Genomic DNA, 16,404 nt, shown 5'->3' with positions numbered 1-16,404 from the left:
AGGGAAATGTCATGCAAAACATACACAATTACAACAAAATCTAAATGTATGCAGAATAGTTAACAAGCTAGTATTGACTAAGTAGTGTTGAGGACAACACAAATGTAATGGCTAATGAACATAGCCTAACTATGCCAGGATGTCTGTGTTATCAACAGCACTGCTTTGATAACTATTGTGCATACATTTAAACTTTTACAGTTATCACAATCTGTATGCTTTGCATCACATTTCCCTCTGATCTTACTCCTTACTATCCTCCCTGCAAACTTGGTATAGCACCATTCATCTGATAAGATAGACTCTAGTCTATAACAGCTTATGCCACAATGAGTTGGTGAGTCTTGAAGGTGACAAACACCTGTTGTTTTTTCATTTTCAGAGGAGGAGGAGGGGTGTGAACACACTGAATTTTAAAGTGCATGTGATGCACCCCATGTGTGCATATTTTTTGTGTTGTCCTCATGATGTCACCCTTATGCAAAGGGCATCCTGCTTTACAAACAAAAAAACACTGTAATTTAATGTGTTTCTTCTTGATCCCAACTTAATGTGATAACAGAAGAAAAAGCAATATAAAGAAGCTGTTTTGTTGTTTTTCCTTCAAAATACTAAGAGTCTTGTGTCACCTTAAAGACCATCAAATTTATTATGGCTTAAACTTTCATAGGCTATGTTTATACCATAACACACTTGTTAGTCTTTAAGGTGGCATGAGGTTTTTTGGTGTTTTTACATGTTAACATATTAGGACACTAGTTAGCTGAACATAGAAAAAATGAAGGCATCAGGCAGAGATGGGGAGCAGCTGGGATGTTGGTGTGGAATGAATTTAAGGCAGTTTCAGGGGAAACTGTGGAGCACACAAGAGACTGTGGAGTTACGGGGGTAAAGGAAGTCAATGTCTGTTTATGCCAAGTGTGGGGATCCTTTGGCTCTCTTGATGTTGAACTACAACTCCCATCAAACCCAGGAAACATGGCCATTGGCCAGGGACATTGGGAGCTGCAGTTCAACAACAACTGTTTTGTCTTTATGGTAGCTGGCCATGCTATGAATTCTGAACCTATTTGTTCAATTTCAGCAAAGGCCCATTTTTGAAAGGCAGAAAGGGTGCTAAGGGGGAAGATCAGTAAGCACACAGACTGCAGAAGAAATAGAGCGAGGACTAAGGAAAGAGTCTGTGAGAAAACATCAAAGCCAGAAAGGTAGCTTTAAAGTGGAAATGTGCATGTGTGAAAGATGTGATAGAGCAGTGTGTGTTAAACATCCCCCCCCCACACACCCAAAAACAACAGGCTAAAAATGCTGGCTGGAGGAAGCTATACATCTGTCTACCCACAGAATTACAGAATGCAGCAACACCTCATTCTCAACGGAGGGTTACTAATGCTAGACAACATCATACAATATTCAGAAGCCAACTTATAAAAAGAGCATAGGACACCAGCTGGGAGAAGACAATACCAAAGGCTACAAACTCCTTCTGGAGTGAAATGATGTGAAAATGGTGCACCAGGCTAATTAAAAACCGCTGGAGGAGGAACGTGTGTTGGTGTCCTCCAAAGAGAAGCACCTAAAGTGAACCTTGGACAGTTCATACAGGAGAAGGCTTATCTTTTGGTGTGAAAGGCTGGAGAACAGTGTAAGAGCACATTTGTAAGCAGAACCACAGGATATAAAAGGGCAGTGGTAGAGGAGTGTCGCACTGTACTTCACTGATGGAGAAATACGTGAGAGAGCGAGAGCATACACTCCATACCAAACAACAAAAAATACTTTAAAAGGGCCTGATGGACAACTGTGTAAGCCACTGGACAGAAACAACTGGGTGGGGGGAAGGGCACCAGCAAAGAAATGTGTGTGTCAGACATGAATTTACACCTGGCACAATGTGACTAATTTTTTTCTTTCTTTCACAGACTGTTATACAAGGGCCTTGGGAGGGAGGGAGGGAGGGAGGGAGGGAATATGGGGGTGGATGGGAACGATCTCATGTTGACCTCCTCCTTTAAAATCTGTGCTTGGAGGAGGGCACAGGGCTTTATTTAGAGCGACGAGTGACTTTAAACCTCTCCCCCTCTTAACCCCAATCTGCACGAATTATTAACCTCTGACCTTCCCTCAACCATCCCTCAAAAAAAAAAAAACAATAATTTTGCTCTCCCTTTGATGGGTGCATGGGGTAGAAGGTAGGGCGATTTTGTTGTTTTTTTCCCCACACAACCATCCTGGGGACTGTAAATCTCTAGGTGGAAAAGGGATGGCAGGGGCAGGCTGTTGTATTTTGATGTTGAAATGCAAGTATTCTATCTGCATGTTTTTATATGATTATATTTGGGGTGGGGAGGGAAAGTCAAGGGGTGAATCAGAAACTTGGAAAGGAAGAGAGTTCAGAGAACACTGTGGTGTGAGATTCATTAGAAAGGGGCTTTCAGGGTTAAAGAGACAGGAAATTGGCCAAGGGCCGCTGGAAGGGGTTGGCGGGTGAATTATGGTCACTCAGAAGGGAACATGGGGTTGTTTGGTGGAAGAGAAGGGTGTTAGGGAATACCACAGGAGGGAAACGGAAGGTAAGGTGGGTTCAGAGGATTCAAGGCTAACCCAAATCTAGACTGGGGTTCAAATGTAGACTGGGGGATTCAGAGACAAGGAATTGCTTTGGGATTGATAGCAGTTTAATATAGAGGGAAGAATTAGAGGACTTCTCACAGGATTCAAGTAACCGGGGCCTGCTGGGTCAAAGCCAGCCCATTGTCAGGGAGGTATCCAGCCCTCCAGTTGCCAAGAAGCGTAGTGGATTTACCAACAGTCCGCTTGGAGGGGAGGTTTATTATTTTGCATCCTACCCTCCTGTACCCTGGCTGGCTCAAAGTGACCGACTAAGTAAAAGGAGCTTTCCCTGCTGATCGGGGACTTAAGATCAATATGTCATCTAAAGGGAGAAAAGTGCTAAGTGTTGTCTCCAAGCTTCTTTACCCCTGCCCCAGGTCTGCAAAATAATCTTGTTGCTTTCAGTTTTACCCTCATAATAGTGCTGTAAGCAACGAGCAGACCAGGGGACTGGAGAGGGTGAGGAACCAAAAGGAGGTTAAGAGCAGAATTTTAGAAGGCAAGCCATGGAATGATCCATGAAATGGAAGAGATCATTGTTGGGGAAGAGGGGTTTTACATTTACACATATCAGCTACTGAATGAAAACCACATAATAACCTATATCTTTGACATGATGCTTGATAGATGTTTTCATATTTGGGGCGGAGTAAAATTTTGGATGCCGAAGAATAAAGTTTGCTTTATTACTATACTATTTTGGGCGTGATTGGGAAATGAGGTTTTTAAGGGGGGGTGAAACAAGAGGGAGATTTTATTTTTTATTTCCTTTACCCTCACTTTTGAGATGTAGTTTAGTTTTTCACCTTGGACCCTAGGTGTAGCCTTGAGGACTGAACAGGAAGCACCAGAACCCTTATGGCTTCCTGTCCCTCTGCAATGCTGTCTTATTAGAAATACACATTCTCACCATCTTTCCTGATGGGAGGTTCTGTCTGCTGACAGAACCAATTTCAATCATGCCATCATTCAAAAAACAAAGCACAGTTCATTTCTATCTAAATACAAAACTCAAAAACATACCTAGTTTTGAGCAAAAATGGGCAAACACTTTTATTCACTATATTTGCTTATTTTGTAACATATTTGTTACCGTTCATTTTCTGCTCAGTTCTGCATTATTTTTTGCCTATTAATGAAAATGATTACACTCAAAACAGGAAAGGGTGGGGTCTTCCTGAGCCTGGGACCAATCAAAACATTTTGTGAGATTCAGAATTCTGATTTTTTTTGGGGGGGAGGGGAGAGTAAGTTTCATTAAATATTACAAATCCTATTATCGGTTTGTATAAAATGGTGATGGGGGATGGGAGATGGTCAAATTATAAACTGTTACAGATTTTTGTATCAATGCATGAATCGAGTAAATAAACTCAGATGCATGAAGATGGTGTCTGTCAATCTTTCCAGGAAAGCTTTATCTCAGGGGCTCTCCACTGTTTTGTCAAGCCAGGCTTTGTAAATTCTGTGCCCATCAAGTAAACCCACAACAAGGCAAACCAAGTTCTACAAGCCAATTAGCCAAAACAAATGTGCGCTCATATGTTTACTTATCCTGCTTCTACTAGCTACAGAAAAGGATTATGATGCTAACCCATTCTGGCTTCCGACCCTTTTCAAGTTATGGTTACAGCCATTTGACCAGAACCTTGATTTATAAAAAATGAATACAGAAATCTTCATACCACTAAATTCTGTGTCATACTACCAGATTCTGCAATTGTGTCAAGCGTACCACAAACAGAATGCTCATTACTGCAATTGCTCCTAAATTTAATTCAGGTGTGTGTGGAAGAATCTCTCTGAGTTTTAGACACAAAGAATTAAAGCACAACAAAAATGATTCAAGCGACAGCATGTGTTATAGTCCCTATTATATTGTGTACAATGTAGCTATGTCTTCTCAGAAGCGAGCCCTGTTGAATTTAATAGCACTTACTCTGAGGTAAGACTTCAGCCTTAAGTAGTGATAATAACAATAATAACACCTGCATGAATTAGAAAGCTGTTTCTCCAGGAGGTCAATTTCTCAGCCCAAGCAAAGCCAAGATATAAGCGAGGGTTTTGTACGATGCTTCCAGTAACGGCCTAATGGCACCTAAGTAGAAGCTGCAGCTCCAGTGCTGGTTGATAAAGCTTGCTCTCCTCTATAGAGCTCAGACAGGAAAACTCTTATGAGGCAATTCAACAGGAAATTTCGTCCTCCCGTGCACTGGTCCCATTCTTGTTAGTGAGGTTTATCCAGGCTGGAATGGACGAATCTGTCTTTTTCCAGTCTGTGGCACTTCAGCATGATTTTCTGCCTAATTCTGTTCTGTTTTTGCATTAATCTGTTAGATTTTTAAAATCCCTCCCAAAATATTATTCAAATACACATTTTAATATGTATTCAAATGTATGCCTTCTCTCAAAAACATCCTATTTTGATAGTTTAAACCACTAAGAACTGCACTGAACTATTGGGAGAAGTGTAGAAGCCAGTGGATGGCTACATTCAAGCTGCACAGTGGTCTACAAAGGGCAGACCAGGTAACTTTGTATTGTAATTGGCAAAGAACAAATTCCACAAGCTTCCCTAGTAGTAAACATCCCAGAGGATTTCACTCAGTGGGTCAGATCTGTCTCTGCAGCAGCAGCTCTTAAGAGTAACATTTGTACAGTAGAATCACATCTGCCCCTTTGTTTCTAGGAAGGATGGGGTACCTGTGGCCCTCCAAATGTTCCTTAAACTCTCAGCTCCCATCATCCCTCACAATTGGCAGTGCTGGCATGACTTGTCCAACAACATCTGGAAGGCCACAGGTTGCCTTAGCTTACACTCTTGGACTATTCTCAACTCACGGGGTTCCTTTAGGAAAACACAACAAAGAGTCTTGTAATATAACAAAGATTAACAAACTTATGCTTTTGTGAACCTTCATAATCATTTGAGAATAAAAGAGAAAGCCAGGAAAGAGATCCTGATCTTAGCAGAGGTTGATGACTTGGTCTCCCAACTCAACTCCTTTTGGGACAGAGAAAACTAGTTTGCACAAATTGTCAGAGATATGGTGAAACTATCCCTAGACTATACCACTTAAGGGCAGATGAGGAAGAAAAATACATATGGTTGGCTGAAAAAAAAAGTATCTGCATCTACAAAACTAAAACAGCAGGGGAGAATGATAAGCTATAATTCTTCTTCCTGATCTCTAGGTTGTTGTTTTTCTATGAAGGGAGTTGAGGGAAAAAATATGGAGATGTACTCAACAATACCATCACCCACCTAGATTATAAGTGGTACAGGCCAGGACCACTCCCTCACCACCCCCATTTATGTCATCTAAACTGAAGAGGCCAACATATTCAAAGAATGTTCAATGTATTCAAATGGATTACTCAGAGTGTGTTGTTTGATCAAGGCTCCCCATGGCATGCATGAGGGTTAGCATGCAGGACCAAATCTCTCTACACTTATATAGTACCGTGAATGCCCCCACTTGACCATATTGTCTGTCTTGACAATTTCAGATTGCAGTTAAATTCTGAGCTGGGAACTGTAGCTGGGCACCCCCCAGCCCACACACACATATCCTGGCTATTCCTCAAGATCCTTATGTAAAGCCAGCCAAATTAAAACACGCACAATCAGATGGTTACATAGTTGTCTTTATTGTAGCAACTCCCACTCTGTTGAGAGAGGAGACTCTTTTTGCACCAAATCTTAATTTTTGTAAAATCTACATACAAATGACACGCAATTGGGGGTTGTAAGGGTGTGGCACTGTGAAGACAGGAGAGGGCCTGTCAAGATAACACTGATCCCTGTCCTCAGGAGACCACATGGGACATTCCACAGAAGCAAGCAATTATTTTAATATGTGCATGTGTGCCCATTTAGATGAGGAAAAATTCCAGCAAAACGTATCTAGTTTGTCTCAATATATGAAGTCAGTTCGCCCAATACAGCTACCACGTCTCGAGTGCTACAGGTCCTAAATGTAGTTCTTCTAAGATGGCTGCCAAATCCCACTGCTGACATCCCCTTCTTCTGCCATCTCTACCTCCTCTTGCTAAAATGAAGTACTGGCTTTTTGTGGGGAGGTAAGAGAAGGGAGCTTTGAAGAATAGACAAGTCTAATATGGCCACCGTGTTGCTGTAAACCCAGCCAGCACTAACAACAACAAAAATCATGTGGAGAAAACAGAACTGTGATGTAATATGGCAACTTTACAAATGCACAAATGATTGAGGAAAGCGGAGAAGAAGACTACAGTTGTGCAAGACCAGGAACCAGATTATCCCAGGGAACTATCAAGAGCTCAGAAGGAGGAAAGCACAAATAATCACTCTGGCCTCAGTGGAAGAAAGAATGGAGGAGTCAGGAAGGCAAGACAGATACTAAAGTTGGTCACCATTTACCTCACATTAGAGTTCTACTGCAGTCTTTCACAAGTGCAAATGCATGATTGAAGGGAAAAGAACAGCAGATCTCAAATACCATCATTATGAAAATGTGTGCAAAAAATATGGGAAAGGCTGGTTGAAGAAACAACCCATTAAGATCATGTTCAGCAGCAATGACCATGAAGGCTCCTACAAAAGGGCTCCTCTATCCCCTCGGCTTCCCCAGAGTATTCAGTATCTGACAGCGCTATGTAGAAAACACAGCTGATTGAAGGCAGAACAAGTCATACAGATGCTCTGAAAGCAAAGCATTGTGGCGAGAAAGGAATCTGGGAACACTATTCCAAGTGGCCCTCTATGGTCAAGTTTTTCTGGACAACCTGGCCCATCAGCACAAGTTTAAACTGAAGAGCCACAGAGAATTCCAAGGGGGATAATACTGCACACAGGAGGATATGGACCATGAGACCTTAAGCCTTAATAGTGCTTCTTTCCTAAAGACAGGATATTCATTTTCAAATATATATATTTTTAGCACAGTCCAAACTAAATGGCTTCCAAATGGCTGATTCACCCCCTCACAGAGCCCAGATACACTTGAGAATTCTGGGAAGGATATACCCTCCCAATCAAAAGCAAGACCCCTGTGAAGTTTTGGAAAACAAGAAGTTAGAACAGGGCTTTTATCATGGCTGAATGTCATTCCCCTGCAACCAGATATACAGCAACAGTTAGGAGGCACAGAACTATAAAAACCCCAAATGATCGTCTATTTGCCTTCAAAACAGTCAATCCAACACCTCCCTTTCAGTCTACGTGTGAGGTAAATCCTCCCTACCAGCCAATTTTCTCCTAAGTGCAAAGAATCATGGGAATGAAGGAGGAAGCCAGGAGGAACAGGACTTAACCAATCCCATCATCCTGTACATTCATGGGAAGGTGGAGTCATCACATCAAGCAAGAACTGCACAAGTGGGAGTGGCTAATCCCATCATGGTGAGGGCTGGTAGTTGGTCCCCGCTGGAAGCGAGAAGGGGAAGTGATGCTCCTGCCCCTCCCCGTCACAGCCTTTAAACGCTACTCCCTCTTTACACGTTCAGCAGCATCCAAAGCTGCCATATTGCACGAGGCACAGACCAAGTGGACTAGGCTGATGAGACTCTTGGTGATGGCGATGGGGGCAGAAACCCAAAGTATAAGGTGGTAGAGACCGACCTGCCCTGGTAGGACTGGAAGGTAAAAAGAAAAAAAGGGGGGGGAAGAGGCAAAATAAGGAAGGAGTCTTCCGCCCTGCCCTAACAATCCCTCCCCATCACCCCACAATCCCTCCAGCTCTGCATACTCACTTTCTGGGCCTTCACCAAAACACAGCAAATACAGCATACAGTAAAAGAGCTCGTTACCAGCACACATAATGAAGAGGACAGCCTGAAGGCAGAGGGATAAGAAACTACATCAGGCAAAGCAAGCCAAGAAAAGACAGCAAAGAGAAGCTATATGAGTTAGGAATCCACATGTGTATTTATTTATTTATTTGCACATAACAACAAAATCAATTGTAATTGATTGTTAGTTTATTAAAACACGTGTAGACTGCCTTTTGATACATCCCCCTCCACAAAGCAGCTTCCAAGCACACAATACCGCATCGTAACATCATGTAAAAATAAAAATGGTGATGATTAATATCAATACAATCCAAGAGGGCAATAAAGTTAATATAAGGAGCAGTCAAGTTATCCCAGCAGTCAGATTTCCCAAGGGCTTTCGGGAGAAGGGCAGCCTTGGTCTGCCATCTGAAGGCCAACAACAAAGTAGTGAGGTGGTTTCTCTAGGAAGGGAGTTCAACAACTTTTGTGCCATCACGGAGAAGACCCTGAGCCCCATTTCAGACAATGGGAGCTCAAAGAACAGGGCCTCTGAGGAGGATCTTAAGATAAAGGTAGGCTTGTATGTGATGAAGCTGTCCTTAAGCCCTAGCTGGATCTGGGGGTATATGACAACTACTGCCCAGCGGCAAATATCCCCTTTCTGGGCAAGGTGCTCAAGAGAGTGGTGGGCAGGCAGCTTCAGACACTCTTAGATGAAACAGATTATTTAGACACTTTCCAGTTTGGTTTCGAGCCTGGCTTTGGGATTCAAATAGCCTTGGCTAACTTCAGGTGGTTTGTCAGCTGCAGTCATTCCTGGATAGTGATAGCCTGGCTAAAGTAACCCATGCTCTAGTAACCTTGCGATTGGATTACTACAATGCACTCTAGGTGGGGCTGCCCTTGAAGACAATTCAGAAACCACAATTGATGTATACTGCAGCTACTAGGCTGTTGAAAGAAACAGCCACCTAGACACATAACACCAGTTCTTAAGGGACTTCACTGACTGCCAATGTGCTTCCAGTTAGAATTCAATGTGATCATGATGAGTTACATATCCCTGCATAATTTGGGACCTAGATACCTGAAGGAGCACCTCTCCGTCCTGCCTTGCCTTGAGTATCAAGATATCCTGAGGAGGCCCTTCTCAGAGTCCCATCTTTGAGAGTTACACATTGTGTGGTAACTTCTCTGCAGTGGCACCCCCCACTTATGGAATGCCATCCCCTCCACAATCCACCTGCGTGACAATTTTGCTTTTGCTTTGGCACCAGGTTAAGCCCTGGATATTTGCTCAAGCTTTTTGGAATTGTTAACCTTAACAATTTAAGATTGTAGCAACTGGCACTTGTGTTTTTAATTTAGTGTTTTTATTCATCATCATCTATTTGTATACCCCCTAGTTCATGCTCAAGGCAGCTTACAACATAAAAAATTACATAATTCAGTCTGTTACAACATGTAACAAAATTTATAACAATTAAAATATATCACCCACTCTTGATTTGTAACTGAAATTGTTTTAATGATTTGTGTAACCTGCCCTGAGATCATTTGATATAGGGCAGGTTATAAACAAACAACAGCTGGTATAGGACAGTGGGGAGGAGAGCCTTGCTGGGAGTCCAGAGTCTGTGAGTTCAAATCCCCGTTCGTGTCTCCTGGGTGTCAAGGGCCAGCTAAAGACCACTCCCACAGGGAGTGGCTCAGGGGTTACATGCCCTGCCACCTGTGCAGCCGTGGACAAGCTGCATAGTCCCAAGGACCCAGTTGCCCCCCAGCTGGCAGTTGTGGACAAGGAAGGGGCTGGCTTGTGCAGCTGTGGCAAGCTCAGCAGGCCCTAGCCAGCTGGGGAGGACTAGCCTCAGAGGGAGGCCATGGTAAACCCCCTCTGAATATCACTTACCATGAAAACCGTATTTGGGATCGACTTGAAGGCAGTCCATTTCCATTAACAAACAAAGGAAGTTACCCTGTGCCCAGATCACTTAGGGCTTTACAAATCAAGCCTTGAAACTAAGTGGAAGCCAATGAAACTGTTGCAGAAGTGAAAATATGAAACAACCCCTTCCAAACTGACGGGAATCTTCTATGAAAATTTCTATCACAGAATGGCCAAGGGTGAGGCCACCCACTTCCAGAAGGCAGAATTCAATGCGAGTGGAAACGAAATCTTCCATGGTTAATTGAGCACTACAGTGTATTTCTTAAAGCAGGGGGAATGGCAGAATCCTTCTTGTTCCTGCTTTCCAAGATGGTTTCTAAATATAGTATTTGAAGCGGGGGGCTAAGAGAATAAGGGGATATCGCAATGCAGATTGCTAGACACTCTAGTGGTAGAGGAAACGATTGGAGCCGTATTTTGCTTTTGAAGAAATAGGTTAGCAAGGGAGGGTGCCAAAGGAGAAGAGATGGAACTGTTCCGACCACATCTCTCCAAAGAGAGAGTTCTAAAAAAATACCACTTACCCGAGAGCTGTAATAGACCCGCAGGATCCGGTTGCCTGATAAATCGATGCTCTTGTGGCTCTCTCCACCTTTCACCACTGTGCTGGAGGGAGCAGAGAAGAGTGTTAAATTGGGAACTAAGAGCCTCCAGCCTTTCTTCCCAATCATATACCCAAACTCAAGCAATCCTCGTTCCTTCTGCCTCCCCTAATACTGTCCAAGATCTTTCCTTTCTTGGTTTTACTGGGAAAATCCTTCTCTGCTTCACAGTAAGCCCTTCTCTTCAGACCTCACCTATCAGGCCAATGTGTGCGTTAAAAACAACTAAATTCTTCACCAAAAAAACCCACACGAAACTTGGCAATGTTTGTCCCCAACAACTTCCTAAACAATAACAATTTTGGCACTCTGAACATTCTACACGTACTACAGATTACTTCAGGTGCAGGGAGGCTTTAGCCCTCCAAAAGTTATTGAACTACAGCTCCCATCACAGCTGGCAATTGGCCATGCTTGCTGGGGCTGATGGGAGTTGTAGCCTAACAACATCTGGAAGGTCAAAGCTTCCCCATACCTTGTGTACATTATCACATCATAACCATCACAAAACCCAGTATTATTATCCCCATTTTCCAGGTAAATTAACTGAGGCTGAAAGAGAAAGCAACGTCTAAGATCCTTGGAAATTCTTGGCAGAGATGAGATACTAGGGATTTCCTGATTCATAGCCCAGATTCTTACAGGGCAATCCTATGCACTACTAAGTTGTAAGTCATACTGCAGGAATGGGAAGTTGGTGGCCCTCCAGATAATGTTTGTCTCACAACTCCCATCAGCCTCAGCCAACAAGGTCAGTGATGTGGTCCAGCAATATCAGGAGGGCCGCAGGTTAGCAATCTCTGGTGGACAGGATTGCAGCCTTAGTCACTATGTATCAGGTGTCTGTGGGGCAGAATTCAAATATGCAATCCCCCCATTTGCAGTCTGAAATGGTATAATCTGGAGAGGACTTTACCATATGTTTTTTCTTCTGCATGAACCAGTTCCAGTTGCAGTCATGGGCACTGCAAGGCTAACAAGGGTCAGCATGAAAATGTGCAGTGCAAATTGTACCTGTGTCTACTCAGAAGTAAGTTCTACCAAATTCAACAAGACATATTCCCTGGTAAGCATGTATAAGACTACGGGATTTGTTTCAGTTTAGGAAGAACCCCTGACAACAAAGATATGTGAGAGGAATAGTATAAGAGTTGGAAGGGACCTCAGGGGTCATCAATTCCATCCCCCAGCTGCTGCAGGAAATCCATTAACGCAGTACCTTTGAGAGGTGGCTATCCAATCCCTTCTTAATGCCTTACACTTTGCTCTGTTGCAACAGAGGACCATAGCTGAGGATCAGAGCACCTGGCTGTAAGCAGAAGGTCAGAGGTTCAATCCCTGGCACCTCCAGTTAAAAGAAACAGGCAGAAGGTGATATGAAAGACCTGTGCCTGCGTCCCACAAGAGTCACTGCCAGTCACAGCAGACATCACTGGGTTAAACAGACCCACAGTCTGATGTGGCAATAAGGCAGATTGTGATGTTGCCATATTGTGTTGCGTGCTTCTTTTTCCAGCTGATACCTGTGGAGATGGAGCCAATGGGAGGCAACATCAAGGCTCATGCTGAGTTGGAACAAGAGGGCAGATTCAGGATAGAGCATAGCCAGGTTCACCAACAGGCACATGGTGGCACAGCGGTCAGTCAACATGTCCAGCATGGCGCCGAAGCGGGTGCCTGGGAGGAACGTCATACGTTAGGAAGGGAAGGGTACTGTATGTGCACTAGAAGAATACAACAGTGGGGAGGGAGCTATGAGCAGAGTATATATTGCAGCCGCATGATCCTTCAAGTTGGATGTGATTCAACAGCCATATATTGTGGCTTGCTACATGATCGGCAAGATTTTGCTGTCCCAGGTAGGCAACTCCTTTAGTCCCCAACAGTTGGTTGGCATAAATGGCTGTTGAGTTGCTGTTGACTTCCAGTAGTCCAGACACACTGGGAGAAAAGCAACATTTTGGTCTATATCTTATAAAGAAGTAACGCAATAAAAACTTTGGAAACTCTTCCTGTTTTGATAAGAAAATTAGGCAGCTCGATCTATTTGGACATGCTTTTGCTTAAAGTTGCAGATTTTCAAGTTTTATTCTGAGCCACACATCTGTGGGTTTCTGCTGATTCTTTGGAGGGGAGGGTTTGGCAAAGCACAGTATTGTGGCAAGAGGGGAAGGATGAATTAAGTGAGGGGCTGGGATGGAGAAATTAATGGAGATCACAGGAGAGAGGGACCACGGAAGGCAAGTGCAAAACTTTTCCCCTCCCACAGAATAAGAGTGTTTTGGTGACATGCTTTTAAATGCATCTCCAGAACTGTTTGATCTAGAATCTTAACTCAAACAAAAAAGATATAACCTCTGAAATGTCAGCATCCAGATTTGCTTTAGGTACCAGATTCTAGGCAGAACTATTGGGGATCGCCCCCCAATGCCCAGGTTTAATGTTTGCACTGTGTTGGTTAAAACTGGCATAAAATGTAAATAAATTAAATGAGCAAACGTACTGAAATTTATACTGCTCACATGTAGCGTATTAGAAATAGCTCTCACATGTAATTTTCTTAAGTGATCAAATAGCCCTATAAAGTAGTTTAGGATTATCATCACCAATTTACAGATATGCAGATGGGTAAGGGTGAGTGACAGTCCCTTGCCTGCTGCCACCCAGCAAGCTCAGAACTGACTTGAGCCAGGGACTTTGTGATTCATTCTCTTACCCACCACCCCAGGCTTCTATCTAGGGATGTAGCTCAGTGGTGAAACACATGCTTTACATACAGAAGATCCCAGGTTCAAACTCTAGCAGGATCAGTGAAAACAGGATCAGGTAGCAAATGATGGAAAAGTTCTCCACCTGGGACTGTGGAGAGCTGCTGCTGCCATTCAGAGCAGACAACACTAGATGAGCCAATGATCTAGCTCTGTGTAGGGCAGGTTTATCTGCTCTTTTATGTGCTCTTCCTCTCTGCTTTTTTTTTAAAGTCTTTTCAGACTGATTCCTTTACAACACAACAATTTCATCTATATCAGACACTGTAACCCTCTGCCTTTCGGCACAAACCGGAAGTAGTGCAGGCTGAGCCTTACCTTGGTTTAGGGCCCGAGCTGCATAGCCATCAAAGGCATCAAGGAAACCACTAAGCAGGTAAAAAAATGAGGCTGCCACATGGTAGGTTGGCATAAAATAGAAAGCAATAAAAGCAAATATTATACGGGCGTAACCTGCAAAGGGAAGGGAAGGAAAATAAGACACTATCTTTGAATCTTCTACCCCCAAGCCCTGCAGCCCACAGAAAAATAGGGAGATGGGGCTGTGGTCTCCTACACACCCAAGTTTCAGCTGGTTCCCCTTGACTGCTACTCACAGCTGCACCTCCCCAGTTTTCTAGGCAAGAGTCACCCACAGCCCTGAAACTCTCCAGTATGTAACATTTCCTTCATGTGTGCTGAGGAGGAGGAGGAACAGACTCCAAATTTTAGGATCACCCATTCCCCCTTCATTCTTGGCATAGAAAGCTATTGCAAAACACCACCACCACACACACACATGCCCAAGCTGGGCACACAACAGACAGGTGGGTCCCTTGTCTGCCTGCCACAGGCTGCTGACATTCCAGAGGCTGCTGCCTTTAGCAGCAGCATTAACACTTGGAAAGAGGTAAGTGCTGATGCAGAAGGCTGGAAGGCAAGATGCAAGAGGGGGAGGAGAGAGGAGGCCATAGCATGATACACTTCACAGCTATTAGGGACATTAGAGCAACCCTGCTGGATCAGACCAAAGGTCCATTTAGGCTGGCAGCCTGTTTTCCACAGTGGCCATTCTGATGCTTTTGCAAAGTCTATGAACAAAGTCTACAAAGGCAGGAGCCTCCACCCTCATGTTTGTCTCCCAGCACCTAGTATTCAGAGCTATACTGCCTGTGAATGTGGAACATCTTGAAAGGACCAGCCCTAGAAAATGTCCCCAAATCTAGGGCCAGGCCTCCCTTCCCCCAGAAGATCATTACAGCACAATCCTCAGCATGTTTACACAGAAGCAAGCCGCATGGTGTGTTCAGTGGGGCTTGCCCCCTTCCCCAAGGTAATGGGTCCAAAGTCAGCAGAGCCTACACAGTAGACCCATTGAAATTAATGGCCGTGACTAGCTCAGCTCCATTGATTTCAATAGGTCTACTCTTGAGTATTACTCAGTGGAATACAACCAACGTGTTTTACGATTGCAGCCTTCATTTCAATTATTTGCAATTGCAACACACCTTCCCCCACCAACTCACCCAGGCTATCCCCCAGCACCCCAGGACATACCAATGATGTTGGGGACGAAGAGGAAAATGTTTTCTTGCGTCATCTTGTTGTGAGTTGTTCCTCTGTGGTGACCGGAGCCTCCCTGCAAATCTTGCTTAGCCCCCCCCAAGATCCAGCACAAGATTTAGACCATGCAATAGCCACCCACCTACCCACCCCTCCCCAAGGAACGCAGGAGCCCAGCTCCTGCCCGTCCCCCTTTTCAACTAACCCCGCTGTCCTCACAAGGGACTGAAGACTCCCAGTTCTTTTCTTTTGCACAATGCACCAGCTTTTTCCGGTTTCTGCAACCGTCAACTAGTCTTCAGGTTCAGAAAGTAAAATGTCAGCCTGTCTCTTTAAAACTGTCTCTTGCACTCCGCCGCTCCCCAGAAGACCTGTCCGGAAGTAAATGTCTTCCCGTACACCCCCGTTTTCCGCTTTGGTTTAGTCCGACCAACAATAACTTAGGCTAGAGAGGACACTTCCCCCCTTTCCTCCTCTGATTTATGGTTAACCTTCTCTTAGAGCACTCGGAAGATTAAGGTCAGAAAAAGTCTATTTAGCAAAAGAGGTTTGCCCTGCACAGTATACGGCATGGAGGCTGAATTTTAAAAATTGATAACCTTCGCTGTTGCGGCCATTTTGGATCCACCTATTTTCTTATTAACCAATCAGATTAATCCTATTAGCCAATCAGAAGCTATGGCAAGAAAACTATATTTCCCACGCTAAAGGAGTACCAGATCTTCAGTCTTTGGTGTATCATTGATACTACTGTATGCAAAGTCTATAAATGTGTTATTACTCAACTTTTATTTAGCAAGGAGGTGGCTACCTGAGATTTAATACAAAAAGATAAGCTTGAGAGTTGATTTTCCCCCCGTTTTTGCAAAATAATATTTCTTAATGGAGTATGAAATAAATGTGGAAAATGTTATTTGAATCAGGGTAGGCTTTCTAACCATTCTTTTCTTTTTTATGACAGAGATTTAATTATAAACTGGGTGATTGACATTGGCGCAGTAGGAGTAAAAAAATCACAAAATAAACTAATTCTAAAATTTCAGAGTTTTTCCTTCTATGGAGTAATACTGGCTTATGGCATGCTTCAGTATAGTTGTATTTATATTAGTGTGTTGACCCTTCACCTAGGCTGTGTATAGATTTAGTAGTTTATAGAAAAATAGTATAAGGTACC

The 16,404-nt window shown here is 43.6% G+C and overlaps 1 protein-coding gene across 6 annotated transcripts; it reads right to left on the bottom strand.

Moving 5' to 3' along the window:
• Positions 1 to 5,595: 5,595 nt before the first annotated feature.
• On the bottom strand, positions 5,596 to 15,852 carry CDIPT (CDP-diacylglycerol--inositol 3-phosphatidyltransferase). 6 transcript variants are annotated; one of them, XM_061589200.1, is made up of 7 exons: positions 15,436 to 15,852; positions 15,225 to 15,318; positions 14,007 to 14,141; positions 12,444 to 12,597; positions 10,843 to 10,924; positions 8,347 to 8,428; positions 5,597 to 8,229 (listed from the first exon to the last, which is right to left on the bottom strand). In XM_061589200.1, the coding sequence occupies exons 2-7, from the start codon at positions 15,265 to 15,267 to the stop codon at positions 8,078 to 8,080; spliced, it is 648 nt and encodes a 215-aa protein (XP_061445184.1). In that variant the 5' UTR covers positions 15,268 to 15,318; positions 15,436 to 15,852; the 3' UTR covers positions 5,597 to 8,077. The 6 variants fall into 6 exon arrangements, with proteins under 6 accessions (XP_061445189.1, XP_061445184.1, XP_061445185.1 ...); XM_061589201.1 differs by having other exon boundaries at positions 15,225 to 15,314; XM_061589202.1 differs by having other exon boundaries at positions 15,450 to 15,852.
• Between the last annotated feature and the right edge of the window lie 552 nt (positions 15,853 to 16,404).

The sequence above is a fragment of the Rhineura floridana genome, chromosome 11 (genome assembly GCF_030035675.1).
Source record: "Rhineura floridana isolate rRhiFlo1 chromosome 11, rRhiFlo1.hap2, whole genome shotgun sequence".
Classification (NCBI taxonomy): domain Eukaryota; kingdom Metazoa; phylum Chordata; class Lepidosauria; order Squamata; family Rhineuridae; genus Rhineura; species Rhineura floridana.
Note: the sequence above shows the minus strand (reverse complement) of the source record. Positions and strands in the feature narration are given on the sequence as shown.